General features: G+C 34.0%; 1 protein-coding gene across 17 annotated transcripts in view; it reads left to right on the top strand.

The window, feature by feature from the left end:
- The window catches only part of LOC105251134 (potassium voltage-gated channel subfamily H member 6), a 100,864-nt gene that overhangs the window by 53,324 nt on the left and 30,104 nt on the right, over positions 1-17,436 (top strand). For 16 of the 17 annotated variants that reach the window (XM_025406455.1, XM_025406454.1, XM_011257691.3 and 13 more), the window contains 3 exons: positions 1,489-1,557; positions 3,649-3,773; positions 4,035-4,115. In XM_025406455.1, the coding sequence (XP_025262240.1) occupies positions 1,489-1,557; positions 3,649-3,773; positions 4,035-4,115 (275 nt within the window). The remainder of the gene's footprint in view (positions 1-1,488; positions 1,558-3,648; positions 3,774-4,034; positions 4,116-17,436) is intronic. The other variant, XM_011257689.3, reaches the window with a different exon arrangement.

The raw sequence follows: 17,436 nt of genomic DNA, 5'->3' as shown, positions 1-17,436 counted from the left end.
CGAAAAATTTTGCGCGGATTTGTAATTACGAATGGCGCATGTAACCGCGCGCGTAAACATATGTTCTGTAGTTTAAATAACAATTAATGGAACCGCGGTTAATAATAATATTGTTGCATGCGATATTTCATGCCGCGGATGTTGACAGATAGTTGACCAACTGGCCTTTCCTACCGCGCTTCGCAAGCAAAACTCTCTATAACGTCGCGCTATTTCGATGTATATACGTGAACTTTTGCATATTTACAGATAGAGACTGATAAATAAGTTGCCTTTATGTAGTCCATTTGCGGCGGAAAAGGGGGAGAGTATGTCAGAAGTGAAAGAGTCCCCGTCGAGCACAGAAAGCTTGCGATTTATGCTTCATAGAATTAAATTGAAATTATATGTCCCTTCCTCTATATATGTGTATATATATTTATATAACTGATTGCCAGAAATCGATTTTTGATAAATCAGTATTTCGATATCTGTCGCACCGATATTTATTTTGCATTAATGTGTAATCTGTCAGGGCGAAGAAATGCGGTTAAATAAGAGCGCGTTACGTTTTCTCGATAAACTTTTATTCTCTCGATTACACCGCAAGGATCTCTGTCTCTTGAAATCGTAGAATAAAATCTGCAGCTAAAGACATTCTCTTTCGAGTTTGAAAAACGATCTTGATGATGTAAATGCGTAACACTGGTAGTTGTACCAGTCACAGTTGAAATGCAGATAAGAAACTATGTAATTGTCATGTGATTTAGTGTTGCTTTCAAGGGAGCAAAAAGTTTATCTAGAACACAGGAAAAAACGCATTTCGCTCACAATTTCCATCTGAACGCGTCCGACTAAACGTCACCATTCTTAGCGTCATCGATAATAGATGTTAAATTTTACGCTTGTGAAGAGGAGTATAAAGAAAACATTATTTTGGGATACGGAAAAGATAATAAAAATTTGAAAGAAATTTGCCAGATCCTGCGCCGGAAATCTTGCGCTTATTTTTAGTCCAGTCACGTAGAAAGATTCCATAAAAAGAGCATCCCAAAATAACCGACATTATGCGTTCAACACATACAAAGTTATCGCGGGAAACACATTATATCGGTGCGAAATAACTTCCGTTTTTTTGTATACAAAAAACTTAATAAAGAACTACATTGCACGGAACTGGCGAAACTGTCGTATTTTCGCACAGTATCAGGAAAAGTTTCAATGAACGAGCTACGCCCTAGAATATCTTATTGCGACGATAATTTTGAATTAAAGAATGTTTTATTAAATATCTCGGAACGAGGGTCTCATAATGTCTCTGTGTCACGATACAATATTCAAACACTATACTCCTCTTTCCTGCGGCGAAGGATTACAGTACCTCTTGGAGCCATCCCTCCCTCTTCTTCCCCGTTTCATCTTATGCATTATGTATCGTCTTTGTTAGCTTAATGGCGACTCCCGTCACGAAGTGTCAATTCAAAATCAAACCTCAGTAAACTATTTTAGTAGCGGGCCGAGGGAGCGAACACGTCACCCTCGAGCGACGACCAGCCACAGTCGATAATCTAGCTGAAGGTAAAATAGGAGGGAGCAACCACCCTGCTCTCTTGGTTTCCTTTAACCGACTGAGTGCCAACCGGCGCGCGAGCTTGCACCCCTTTTATTACAACTTACCAAGCGCTTGCAGCTTTCTTGTTATCATGAGCTTTCGAAAGATAACTTCGTACTACTTTCGTCCGATTGAGCTTTTATAGGCCTACTTCTACCACTTACACCCCACTTTACTATTGTTATTCTACTTATATATTATTACTACTTATACTACTTGTACTATTTACGCTAGCATTGAACTCCACGTGAAAGAGTGCTGCCATTTTATACCTTCGATTATTATCAGACGAGCACTGTAGCCTCGCTCAATCAGCCATTTTGTATTCGCGAACCTGAGGACTCGCAAACATTCGTCTAGATGTCTTCAATTGTACTCTGTCCAAAGTGATCCACTTTCTTCGTGAGTCAATACGCTAGTCTAATTTAAGCTTCATTACTAAATCAAATTGAGAAGAAACTTTCCGACACAGAATGTGTACATGTATTTTTCTTCGAGAAAAATGGAGCGTTTTCGCTTCAATTATAATGTTATAAAAATTCTATTATGTTTTTCCACATTAAATTTATTTAATCTCTTCCGAGACAGATGTATTAAAGTTGGAAAAAGTTATTTTATCTTTTTTTATTTATATTTTTTTCCATCATATATTTATAATTATTAAGCAAAATAGAAAAAATTGGAGATATTTAAAATCTCTAAAAAAGTAATGTACACATATGTATTGATATCTTTAAAGGGATTAAAAAATATATTATTTAGACAAAGATGTAATAAATATTTGTTTCATATATTATAAATATTTTCGCTCAAATTACGTCGAATTTTGTCTTGATTTTCGCTTGATCGGAGACGGGTTCTTCGATCACTGGATGACTGGGCAAAAGTAAAGAAGACATTTCGAACACATTTTGGCTGATCGAGGGTTTTACGAGGATTAAATTCTTAGTTACGCTTCTCTTTACAGCGGGACAAGAATGGCTGACCTTTCACGGCTTCTTTTACTTCAACACATAATGCAAATATCACGATGCTTTCCGGACACACGCCCGGAGCATCATTACGTATCATTATATTATATCTATTATATGTGGAGCCACGTATAATCATGAAAAAATACGCGATCAACAATAGCCATATCATTGTATCTATATCATTGTATAAATCATCTCAGCAAGACGATCCCCATCGTATACATTACAATATTACGTATTCAACGTAACATCTAATTAAAAAGCATCGTCACTCGATTTATGATCAACATTTTTTTACGAACAACAATAAAACGATCTTTCTTTCACAGGTATGCAGCTTCTAGTGCGGATTAACTGACTCGTTTTACTAACACTCTTGAACGCTTCTAGATCGAGATATAGGCTCGGTTATTTATTTATTTTTCGAGCTCGTACAACATCGAAGCGATTATCAATATTTGATAATATTACAATTATATTATATTATATTTGATTGTTGTTGTTTGCACGTTATATTTTATAAAGCAAATAATAATATTTTTAATGTTTATTTTTTTTTATATTTTCTCTAACACATGTTTTTGTTTCCACTTTGAATATTAAATTAATTTAAAACATCACAGAAATAAAATTTATCCATTTTATACGTATGATCGCTTCGATGCGCAAATTATTGTAATGATATTAGATTAGTCTAATATGCTAATAATAAATGGTCGTAAAACTCGACCGGAAGAATTATATCGTTTAAGATATGTATTATTGTATACGCGTGCCTGTTTTATACTAGATTATTACAAAGCTACAGCTTCTTTCATAATCATTATAAATATGTCGAGAGGCAATTAATTCTAGCAAAGAGTATGTAAATATTGATTGGTCTTGTAACTTAGATTATTAGTTATTATTATTAATTGCTGTCGCCATTCTCAAAGACTCGGTGGGAATAGATTTGATTCGATCGAGCCTGTATTTCGCACTTATAGATTTTGAATTAACAATACGTATAATGATGATATCACATTGTCACGCGATTAATACGATTTCGAAGGGAAGATTCACGTATATCTTTCACTTTTGTAGCAACGAAACATTCGAAAATCTTTCCTGGCGTTGCTTCTGAAAGCGATCTGCAGAAATGGCGAACGTCCAAGGACCGAAAATCGCCATCTCTGAGTCAGATGGGGCCGGATTCCATCAAGCACAAAGTGAGTTTTGATTGTTGTGTGCAGAAACACGTGTACTACGTAAAAATCATCTACATATTCAATCTTTGCGTCTTGGCTTAAACTATTTTTAATCATTATTAGATACAAATTCGATTTAATTATATAATAAATCATGATAAAGAATTGAATAATTTTTTATAGCCAATATTTTATTTTAATATTTTAGTAACAAAAAAAATATTTTATTAGTATTTTATTGAATATTCTTTATTTTAATGAATATTCTTTATAACATTACAGTTTTCCTTACAAGACAATGGATCTGCAAAGTATTTTCAAGGAGCGATGCACACACCAAACATGGGAGAAAAAGTCGCTCAGGTGAGTGATTCTTATATATCAATTAGAAAGTAATATTAACAGAATCTGCGAGAAGAAATACACAGTTTCAATAAAGTGCAATATTAAAAGGTATGCACTTATTCGAGAGAATTAAATTTTTTAATAATGAACATCTTATTATATATATATGCATAACGTAAAATGAATCCATATAAATTGAAATATCGTATCGAAGTTGATTTGCAATCGTATCTTTCGTAATCTCGCGAATATTTCGAGAGACGACAGGAAATTAAAAGCATCGTAGTAAAGTTTGATGCTAATTGAAATTTGTGCAAAACCGTTTTCCGGAAATGAAAATGTCAACCGTCTTTTGGTGGGTCAAAAGTTTCTTCGCTCACTTGAAGCACTTTGGTTTCGTGAATTAAGGATAGGTCTCGTCGAGAAGTTAAATCTCATTTGTTGATGCCGACCAAGTGAAACGTATTTTCGTCACGAAATACATTTGCCAAATTATAACGAATCTCTATTGTTTCTGTTATTCCGAAACAATTTATTTTTTCCAAGAAACAAATTACCTAATTAGTGTGATAAGAAACTAGATTTCGATTATTTTCATATTATTCATTGTTTCTAATTTTTCAATAAAAGTAATAAGTCAAGAAATAATTATATTACATTACATAAATAGACAATAATAAAAATAAAATTAAAATTAAATTAAAATTAAAATAAAATAAAGTAAAAATTAAATTAAATTAAATTAAAATAAAAATAAAATGAAAGAAGATTTAATATATATATATATATATTATTTTTCATCAAATTATTGCGCGCTAACAATTCCGATTTTTTACAGTTATCTTATTGAAAAAATTCTTTTATTAATTCCTATATTTTATATTTTATAATTCTTACATTTTATTAATTCTTACATATTAAATAAATTTGTATTATTCACAGAAGATAAACAAAACTTGGTTTTTTTTTATTTTTTTTCTTTAAACATCATTTTTCATATTCAGTACATGATTATAGATAATGCATGAGAAATGCAGCAAAACGAGCAAGTTTTTAAACATTTAGTAGAACAGCAGAACGCGAGGGTCGGGGGAGGAGATTGTTTGCATACGGGTATACATTTAACATACTGCCTTACATTAATACAGCCCTGACTGGCGCCAATCCGACTATGTCGCAGTCTCGTAGGCGGAAATCTCCCGCAGCGTGATATCCTGGCAAAATGACGTTAATTTTCCAGCGAATACCTACGTGGTCGCTGCGAAATCCCGCGACTCGAAAAAAGATCCTTCCGGATGAAACCGACGGAATATTTTCATTTAATATTATCAGCGATGCGCGAAATTGGAAAGTGTCTCTCATAATAAGTCCATTCGAGCATGTCACGCCAAAGTAGTAATGCCATAAAACATCCGACTCTGTTGTTTGTATCAATGTTCCTGATATTATACCAAAAAAAAAATTATATTCACGACATCACGCTTTCACAAAATATGAGATAATTTGACAGACAGTAATGTGATTCGAAAGAGCGATTTTGATCTTATTATATGTCGTGTCGAACAATAATAATATTATCATACTCCGGATATAAACGATAATATGACAAAACTGTTCTTTCGCGTGCATTATTCTTTTTATCGTGTACAAGCATAATGTTAAACGAAGCGAAATTTTATCTATGGAAAACAATTTTTTATCGGCACAATTGACGACCCATTGTTCTTCAACGCTGTAGTATTTTTCATAAATATCGGAAGAAGATTAAACAAGTCTTTTAGGTCAATTAAATTTTTAAAATCTTATTGGAAATAATAAACACGTTCTATGTATACGTGTAATTATTAGTACGCTAAAGCTTTACACTTTTATATGTATGAAACAATTAAAATTCAATGTTTATTTCCTCTAACATTGTAATTATCCGTTGAAACATATTGTAGCTTGCAATATGCAAATTCAATTTACTCAACAAAGTCACGCAGCCTTCCAAGAATACATAACATATATATGTTGTATGTACTTTGATATTGTTGTAACTTAGATCATTACTTCGTGACCCAAGCGTGTTAATCCAAGTGATTATATAAATTATGGATGCAATTGCTCCGACTTGCAAACAACATTTCAGCCGAGGTGACCATTATTTCACGACGAAGCTTAACAGAAGAGCAACTCTCTCCCCCTGTCTCTCCCTCCCTCTTTCTCTCTCTCTCTCTCTTTCTCTCTTTCTCTCTCATTCTCACTATGTTTATTTATGTAAACCAAGAATGGCTATCAAATTTCCAATATATCGATATTCGATACCGCCGCATTGTAGGGATTTTTATCATATATGTTGCTACAATAATTATATCGGTGTCAATAAATCAATTTTTGCAGTGTGCAAAAGCGCTGGCAAGTTTTTTTCTTCGAACGGATTTGTTTAAAAGTTCTATAGAAGAATCTCAGATTTCTTTTACATTCTTGTTTTACAGAAACGCAATGTAAAATCTGTATCTTCAGCGTTGACGAAAAATAGTTACGTTTATAAATCTTGCAAATTTATTGAAAAAGATACAAAAGCTTTCAAATATGATAAAATCTCGACGTAACTATAGTTACGTCGCTTTGAATCGTTTACATAAAAACGCATGGGATTCAAAACCGAAAATAGTATCGCGTAAGCTTTCTCTTTTTAGCCAGCTTTCGTAACATTCCGAGAATTTGCGTATTGAAAGATGTAACAGCTGCGACGTAACGTCAAGCAGCCAATAATTAATAGCATCATCGAATAGCTAACATTCCGCGCTTATTTCGTGGCAAATTCTCGATATCTCTCGCAATGAATTCCGATACTTTCTGTCTTGATTTCAATCAGAATTGCATAATTGTCGGAAGGCCGTTACAGACGGAGGCAAATGAGAGAACAGAAGCTGGAGAATGTCTAATTAATAATGGTAATTAATGGCTCGAGGGAGTGCGTGCCGCAAAGTTCCCACGATAAATGTCCGTGCTAAATTTAAAATGAAGCGATCACAATAATGAAATAGTAATGCCGAATGGTGTATTCAGTCATTCAGTCATAATTGATTATCTTTTTTAACAGGAAACGACTGTAGCACGTGGAAAATTAATCATCTTCTTACGAGGATGTCATTAATCAAACGAAAGCAAGGAGCTTTTCTAGTAATCTCTAGTCGTCTAGTGTTTTCGATTTTGAAAACAATAAATATGACATTCTTTCTCTCGATTGGTCCTTGCGAAAGCAGATTCTATGCAAAGCAGCAATTTATTTATGCAGTGCGAGAATCTCGATGTCGTGAGTGTTCTGGGATATTGGGCTATTCCATAAATTCGATCGTCCGCTTGTTTACCGCGAACTGAACAAGAATAGGATCGCGTCCAAATATATAGCATCCGGTTGCGGAGGAGATTGTACGGAAATAAAGATCGTACCGGAAGTGCGGGAGTGCTCATAGTGTCGATCGGTGCGTTGCCGGAGAAGAGGCGAGTCCGCCGACTGGCGGATTGCCCGCGAAAGAGAACGAAGGGAGAGCGACTTATCGGGGCGCACGCGTATCGAAATGAGAGGGACCGGGCCGGGGTGGAAAGGGTGCGAGAGAGGGTGCGAGAAATTCACGAGCCTCCCGTTATAGGGCGCTCCGATCAGTGTCGCAGTGTCTGCGCCTTGTTCCGCCCGGCAGGTAGCTTCGTCGTCACTCCGTCCACATCCTCGGCGAAGGAAGATCGCGTATGCGAACGGTGATAAGACGTCCTACTTTCGCATTCTCTCGGATTTCGTGGGGGGAGAGAGAAAGAAAGAGAGAGAGAGAGGAAATCCCCCGCGCGATCAATTCATTCAACGTCGCGCCCTCCGTGCTCGAGGTCCTCGAGACACGCGTTCTCCCTTCGTTTTTCACTCAAGATTATGACAGAACACCGAGTAGTACCAACCAGTGGTACCCACGCCGACTTAGCCGCGAGTGATCGGGATCGTTCACCATCGTTCGCGAACGACGGTGCCTAAGATCGAGATCGTTTCTCACGAGGGTACATACGTGCGCTCCGATACACGTCGACGGTGGTTCGCGAGGATCGCCAATGATCGCGAGGATCTCGCAAAAGTCGTAAGCCAGGTAGACCCTCGCGATCTCTCGAGGCGATATCCGAATCCCCCGAGTTCACGACGAGGCTCGCGGGATAAGTCCCTGTAAATTGCCGTGGAGCTTTTCGGGGGTCAAAGAGATCATCAATCGATCGGCCCTGAAAGTCGGCGGGCAAACCATAGTGCGCCGGCGACGACGAAGGGGTCGATCGTAACCGATGACGGCAGTGAACGTCGAACCGCGAACGGTGTGAACGTGTGTTTTAAACGAAGTTTTTCTTCCAAGTACAAATAAAAATATATAAAATACTCGGCATGTAAGAAACGAAAGTTACAAAGAAGTCGCTGCGTTTGTTACATGCCATTAAAATAATGTACAGGTTGTTAAAGTGACTCGCACATTTCTTATAATATTAGAAATATCTATAAATATATTGTAATAAAAGAAAAAGAAAGAATTTTCTTCTAGAAAAATATAAATTCTCTCTTATATTGCTATTTTTATTTATTTATTTATTTATACGTACATATTACATACATGTTCAATTCTCCATGAAAAGTATCGATAATAAGTTAAATAAAACTAAAGTTAAGATAATTAATTAATTAAATACATATAAAATTTAGTATCAATTTTGAAGATGAATGAAACGAGGAATTTTCTGTTATGACATTTTTCCATATCGTAATTCCTATGATAACTTTTTATATCATGGATTGTTTCGCGTATCAACATGCTCAATCTTGAAAACTTTAAATACTTTTTAAATGGAGGTGAATCCACTGACGATTTTACTCGATCAAACTAAATTACTACTTATTCATAATCGGTGCTTTAATGCAATCTGTGCCAAGTAGCCATAATTCATCCATCTCTCTTCAGCATTATTCATAATTCACGTTCCCGCAAAATGCCTTAGATTCATTGCATTCTCGTATGAATTATCTAGAAATGACCCTACTAATTAAGTTTACTAAAAATTTATCCAGAAATTTTTGTCTCAGAAAACAAGATTTACATAAGCTGTAAATTCTCAAGAAATTCTTCAAATTGTTCTTCAATTGTCTTAATATCGTCGCTACAATTATCAATCAACAACTTTGCACCGCGATCAATCACCTTTACGAGAGAAACAGCATGTATGTGCCTATCCACGTGTTTCTTTGCGCGGTTGCGTCACGCGTTGCATAATGATTGTAATATCCGAGGAAAACAAAATGGCAACAATTTAATTGAATCGATTCCTCATATATCAATAGTTTTCGGTTACAAAAAATTTCTTTAAAAATGTAAAAAACATACCTGGTTAGGTTAGGTGCAAGTTGTGCACTATTTTAATTTAAAAAGTATTATTATCTCTATCACATATTTTTTTCTGTCTTGTGTATTTATTAAATTTTTTTTATTATTTTTTATTAAATTTTTTTTGTTATTATTTACAAAAACATTAGCAATATTTTGATAACGCTTTGTATATTGTAAACTCGCTTTATCCGCATGCTTCAAATTTTCAATGCAATTATAATAATGCTTTATTCATTTGTTTTGATATCATTGCCTATTACATAATGTGATAAAATCTGAATCAGATATTAGTAATGCAATGGTGAAATTAATAATTTAGATATTTAAATGGTGGAATTAATAATTTAGATATTTAAATACTATATTATATCGTGAGAATTTTTTATATGTCTAATTTTTTATCCTTTTTGGCATATAACATTAATATTATTATTTATTTTACACATATTTTGTCTTTATAACTAGTTTAATAATAATTATGTCAATTTAAATCGCTTTAAAATCGAAATAAATAATGATAAGCTTTAACAATCGCTTCCATCATTATTTATCGACATTTATCACGATTATTTAAGCTTGTTCGATATTTCCACCCAAACGTTGGATTATGATTTTTTATTCAGCTCTAATGATAATCTCTTGTGAACAATTACTAAATATATTAAATTTATGACACATGAATTTCTATTTGAAATGACCGCACCCATTTAAAATTTTGAAAGTATAGAAATCTTCTCGAAGAGCTCGGGTATTTTTATTCTATCTCATTTTAAAACAATTATACAGAGCTCATTCGTGAGTATGATTGTCGTACGCGAGTCGAAATTAATTTCATATGAATTCAACAAATCTAAATGAAGGTTACACCCAATTTAAATCCAGAAGGGTCCATTCTCTCTTTATCGGCAAAATCGATAAGCTCCACTCGCGAGATATGCGCCAACTGCCAAATATTTTCTAAAGAATCTCTCCTCGCACTAATAAAGTCGCGACAAAAAGCTCGTTAAAGGAAACATACATGAAGTATACTAAATTTAATACTTTTTCTTCACACACCCTCAAACACATATATAAATAAGATAGAGATCTCTTAATTGATTCAACGAGAAAAAAATATAACATATATATTTAATTACATATAAATAACATATAACATATACAGGGTTGGGCAAAAGTCCGGAAACGGTCAAATATCTCGAAAAGGATCAACTATAGCGAAAAATTGTAAATAGCAAAGTTGTAGGGCTTAAAAAAATGTACCTAATGATGACTAAAAATTTTACTTTGAGTGGAGGACGAAGATCATATAAAAGTCAAATTGAATTTTTTAAATGGAACCCCCTATTTTTCATTACATATTCTTGTAGCTTATCTCGAGAGCTTTCCAAAACACTATAATTAAGTACCTTTTTATTAAGTACTTTTTGAGTTATAAGGCTTGAAATAATTTCTTAATTTTACATAAACCATAAAATATCTAGTAAACCATTCATTTTTCGATTATCTTACCTTCATACTTTTATGTACAAAATAATGAAAGGAATCAATTGGTGTAAAGAAAACACATAGTTGTTTCTAAGAAAAAATATGTAATTTGCAATTAACAATTCCATGCAACAACTATGTGTTTTCTTTACACCAATTGATTCCTCTCATTATTTTGTACATAAAAGTATCAAGGTAAGATAATCGAAAAATGAATGGTTTACTAGATATTTTATGGTTTATGTAAAATTAAGAAATTATTTCAAGCCTTATAACTCAAAAAGTACTTAATAAAAAGGTACTTAATTATAGTGTTTTGGAAAGCTCTCGAGATAAGCTACAAGAATATGCAATAAAAAGTAGGCAGTTCCATTTAAAAAATTCAATTTGACTTTTATATGATCTTCGTCCTCCACTCAAAGTAAAATTTTTAGTCATCATTAGGTACATTTTTTTAAGCCCTACAATTTTGCTATTTACAATTTTTCGCTATAGTTGATCCTTTTCGAGATATTTGACCGTTTCCGGACTTTTGCCCAACCCTGTATATTATAATACACATATATACATTAACATATAACATATATATTTAATTACATATTTATTTACATATAAATTATTTCTTAAAATAACTTATTATTGATATATTTTTAATTAATTAAATTAAAATTATTTTTTGTATTAAAGAAATTATTTGATGCCATCAGTCTATCTCTTTTTTTCGCGTGTCATTACCTTTACGTGGTTTTTTTCTGTCTTATAACTTTCTTAACTTTGATTTATATCATATAACCACTTTTGTATTAATTTATATTATTTTTTTTATTTTTATCTAAGTCACAATTATTTGTTAAAAAATGCTTAGCGCGAAACTTGTGAAGTAATTTAATGTCTGCGATAATCTCACTTTTCCACAAATTCATTTTCGCGAACATAACATCTCTGGGGAAAACTACTAAGAAAGCTTTTCTTCGCGCGAGTTCGATTGTATAACCCTGACGTAAATTGAAAATCAATCAACCTTTACTGCAATTTGAAAGAAATGAGTCGGATTATCTTTCTAGACGCAAAGATTAATTGTCAATTATATCGAACAAGCCATGATCGATGAAATATCCTTGTGGAATCAATCCATTCATTTTCTTTTAATGTGTTCATGATTATAACATGCGTTTGCGTTACTACGATGTAATAATAATTGACGAAGGTCATAGCCACCAGGTGATCAATGATGGCGTCCTTGTGTTGCGGTGGTAACACCACCCCCACTTCCTAGTGTTCACACACGTTCATGTGTATTTGTGTACACATGCACATGCAAGTGCCAGTATATATGGGAACGCATGATTCACCTAACAACTTGTCCATACCATTTCTACCTTTTTACATTATTTCGCAGCCGGCTTAAGTTCCACTTTTTTATCGACGCTGAGAAAGATCGAAGTAGACAGTGTGTTCAGACACGTGGCAATCACACTGATGGTTTCGTAAAAATGTCGATAATATTGATTTAAGACCAGATATATTTCTCTAAACATGTTTCATTCGGATATTTTGTGTAGATATTCTATTTCGCTTATTTCAACGTATTTCCTCTATCTCTTACATCTTTCATAAGCACGTCATGCATATTGCAAAAGTTTCGTTATAAATAAAAATCTAAAAGATTTTAACTTTAATATTATCATCATGTGTAATCGCTTAACATAAATTAATCATAAAATTACAACTGTAATTTATGTAGTGGATTTTCCACCGCTAAGAGGTTCTTATTAATAATGCAAAGTGATTATATACAAAAGATTGCTCAAAATATTGACTGAATGTATAAGATTCATTTGTATTTAATTTTTTATTTCACGCACATATTACACATGGCATGCTGATAGTGTGAATATTTTGTATCCCTACAAAATATTATTCTTTTAGATTAAAATTGAAAATTTATTAAAAAATACAAATTGAACTAAAGTTGATATTTTCGATTGATTTTAAGGGCTTAATGTTGTACGAGAAAGAATGGTAATAAAAAAAAACCATCATTTATGAATGCTTTTGAAGAAATATATTTTCATTTCTTATTCTTAAATGTCAAACAATGAACAAGATTCTTTCACGCACTGTATCATTTTGCAAAGACATTAAATTCACCCGTATTTCAACGCTAGGCAAAAGCTACAATAAATGTCTTGATACACGCAAGCACGCAATAGCATGACGCGTTTGTTCATTGGAAATCTATGGTAATATTTTTGTAATCAATTGTATTTTCTACTTATAACTTGAATATATACATATCATTGGATTTAAGAATTTTTATTCGTTAAAATTGGAAGAAACAATCGAGAGTCCAAATTTCTCATTTTTTAAGTGAAATTTTAAAACTCGATTGATGTGATCATAATCGAAAATTGACTCGTTCATTTCTTGACTTTAAAGATAAATTTTTAATTATTACGCGATGATTTTAATAATGATATTAATAATAAATTATTTCACAGAAATAGACAGACATATTGCATGTTGGCGAACGAATGAAAGTATTATATTAGTACATATACTGATTAAAATGCGCATAATAATTCATTTATCGCGGGCTGACAAATTACAAACACTGCTTAATTCGACAATAAACGCATCTCGAGCTTGTCGTCCGTTTTAAAATCGTACATTTGAACTGCCGCGTTTTTACGAACCATTACACGGAAAAACGCGTCAGAAATCACCTTAAGAATAAGAGATACAAGTCCGCTGCAGTCAATTAAATCGCCAATTAAATTACTCGCCACATCGCCAACGAGCAGAAGAAAGTGCATCCTGAAGAAAGCGAAGCAATCGTCTCGTGTCCAATAATTAAGTCTGAAAAGAAAGAAGAAAAATCCTCCAGATTGGTCTTTGAATCAACCTTCCGTCTGGCAGTGTTTTTTTGCGGTGAACGAGGATCAAGGACTATATTTATCCATAGAAGATCGCTCGCAGGACGCTGAGTCGACGAGTTTTGTTCGAAGCCGCTTAAATGCCCTAAATGAGCGATGACGACGAAAGGGTAAGCGACGGTGATCGGGAGTGGACCCTGACCAAGGGTTGCTTGCAAGGGGAGAACGTCAGCGTGAGAAGCGCGGCGGAAGAGGAGGGGGAGGAGGAGGAGGCGGAGGAGGCTGGTAACTCGTGTGAACTGGCGCCTCATAGTACAATGAGCGTGGGGGCTGGCAGGGTCGATTCCCCCAGCCCCCAGGACATTAGGCTGCTCCATGACCTCGTCGAAGACCTCAGCAAGGAGCAGGAGGAAAAGAACGGCAACCACGGGGCGGATCAGGTGAGCCATACTTATCGCGGAAATAGAGCGAGAGTGTTGATGCTCTTGGGTTGACGACCTCGTTGCCGATAGCAACATTTGCTATCGGGCTTCGATAACAAATACCTTAATATATGATCCTGGTATAGCGCAGCGAGGAATTGCGAGTAAAGTGCGTTTATCGCATTTACGCTCGATGGATTCTCGCAATTCTTTCTGCTCTTGATTCCTGGACTTCTGACAATAATCTACACACTAACTTTTTCACAAAGTGAGTCGGCATATAAACATAAAGCTGAGAGGCGCGTATATAAAATTACTTTATGTTTTTGTGGTTTATGTATCATAAAATGGAAAAATGGAAAAGAATAATCTTTATTTCTAAATATTACATATATATATATATAATATTTAAAATTTTATTTTATTTTAAATATATATATATATATATATATATATATATATAAAATAATTAAATATAATATATAATTTAATATTCTATACTCTTTCTTCAAAACACATATTATTGAATTTGTACATGTATCTATATTAAAATCATAATACTTTTAGAAAATTTGATACCTGTCACATCGTAATCAAATGAAAATTTAATGTCATAAATAAACGATTTATTATAATTTATTTTTCGATTTAAAGTCTAGAACACATGGTGAATATCTATAGTTTCGCGTACAAAATGTGAAAACTTTTCAACGAAAGATTTTTTAAAAGAACGAAAGGATTGCGTTTGTTACAAGAACCGACTCCTATAACTTAAGGACAATCCAAGTTTTCCGAATACCTTGCAAGCCGTGTGCGATGAAAGGCAATGTTCATTTTTTCTTTGAACAGCGTTGAACGAGCGCGAAAATATGCGAACTAGGTTGTCGTTTATCGACGGATTCCAGCTCTGGACTAGGTGACCTAAATTGAAACAGAATGATTTAAAAGTGCTTCAAAATGAACAATCGCTCTTGTGATCGATGACGCGAGCGCCAACATAAGAAAGAATCTCTATCTTAATTTTTTAAATTAATTTTTTTCGTCGCGTTTCCTCGCCAACGATAAATTCTCGTCCTCTAAAGTTTTCCATATTACAACTTTGTGCTTGTCGAGCGACGGGAAATATCGTCTACTGGGTTTCAGAGAATGAGGACGCCTGGGGATTAGACTTATCTTCTCATGAGTTTCATATCATATTTTCCTTTCGGGGAATTCATTTAGAATCGAAGAAACAATAAAGCACTGGAGCACTTGGTAATATCTCTCTTTTTAAGGACATATTATACTAATCTGCCGTAAAATGCTCCTTTGAGATTTCTTCATTTGTGTCATACTTGACAGGGGGAATTATTATTTTGTTGGAAACAGGTTACGACAGAAATTATATAGCTAAATAAAATCCTGCTACAAATCCTCTTAGATATAATAATGCAAAGTATTATTAAGAGGATATTTTTGCAATTTATAATGGTTAAAACGCCAGAAATTCAATTAGTATGACGCACAATTTTTACTTTGCAATGAAATAGCGATGAATTATTTTACGAGAAAAATAAACATTAAATTATATTACATAATTGAATTAAATTAAAAATTAACATATAGATTAATAGTAAATTTATGTATAGACATACATATAATATAAATAAGAATAATACTCACATGATACAACTATTTAAAAACTTTGTATTTTAATTATTTATTAGAGAAGAATAAACGCGAACAGATTTATTATTTAGGTCATGTCCGAAATGACTTCCGAGATATAAAAGACAGTAGTATTATATTATACACGATTATACATTAAAAGTAACATAGCATCGTAACGAATAGCAATGAGACATAAAATAGAAAAGTTCCTTTTGGTAAGAGATTTCATCGTCCGACTGCGCCAAGATGTCTGCTGCGTAAAAGATGTAAAGCGAAAAATAAATGGAAAAAAGAAGAAAAAAGTAGGCGGTTCAGCGAGGATGCGAGGCAAGAGTTTTTCATGGTTTTACTGCCGCGATTTTCCTCCGCTTTGCACATTTTTTTTCCGTTGACGAGCAAAAATAAAACATGTCGTATAGATTCCACTGACTATGCGCACTGATCGTTCAAAGATTCATGGTCGGTGAAGATTTTGTTCAAATTTATAACACGTAGCTTGGATATAAAAGGGCACTGGGGGATTATATCGAATAGAAATGAATTGTCATCGAAAGGAAGGACATGTCGCTTTTTTCCATTAAACGAATGACTAATAACATCATCACGCTTTTATATACATCAAATTTTATGATAAATTATCGGAATTGAAATTCGTAATTAATTTTACATAGATATTCATAATATCCTTGCAAAAAATGAATGCATAGATATGTTCTACGTATGACATGCGATTTCAAGTAGACATAACATTTTATTTAAGGGATACATTATTATATAATTAATATATATAAAAAGGAATAAATTACAAATATATATATATATATATATATATATATATGTATATAAGGGAGATAAAAATTAATTCAATAAAATGTGTAAATTACATATAAGGAAGAGAATGCAGAGAATTAGCCAATAAGAGCGAGTCTATATATCTGCCATTGAGAATCTCGCAGATATATTAAAAAGGTCTGCTGTATGGAAAAGAATTTTTTTCTATCCATGGAATCCATGGAATCCATGGAATTATATTCATCCGAAGGATCGCGCGAAATATTCATCTTCCCTTTTATTTCGATATATCTCGGGAGAAGAATTCAATAATCAACGAGCCCGTTATCTTACGCGACCTCTCGTACGAGCGCCTGACATTTCAACAATTGTATCTGGAAAGGAAGCATTTTCCATTCTGTGTTTTCACATAATGCGCTCTGTCTCACAATAGCCCGTACGCTCATGTGTACACGACGACGCGAGCGTCAGCTGGCGTCCCGCGCTTCGTTGCGCCACGCGATATCGCGCATCCTCCGGGGGTTGATTCTCGCGGGTCCGGGCCTGCGTAGAGCCGCGCGTTGCGCGAAGCTCGGTGAATCAATAAAAGTCTAGCACAGGTGGGTCGTCGTCGACGACGGCGACGACGGCGGCATCGGAGGCAACGCGGAGCGCGCATATACGACGCTAGTAAGTCGACCGTCTCCTCCTCGGCACCTGGACGTTCGGCTGAGGTGGCGAA

This window comes from Camponotus floridanus, unplaced genomic scaffold, assembly GCF_003227725.1.
Source record: "Camponotus floridanus strain SB8 unplaced genomic scaffold, Cflo_v7.5 scaffold144, whole genome shotgun sequence".
Lineage (NCBI taxonomy): Eukaryota > Metazoa > Arthropoda > Insecta > Hymenoptera > Formicidae > Camponotus > Camponotus floridanus.
This window is presented reverse-complemented; position numbering and strand designations above follow the sequence as displayed.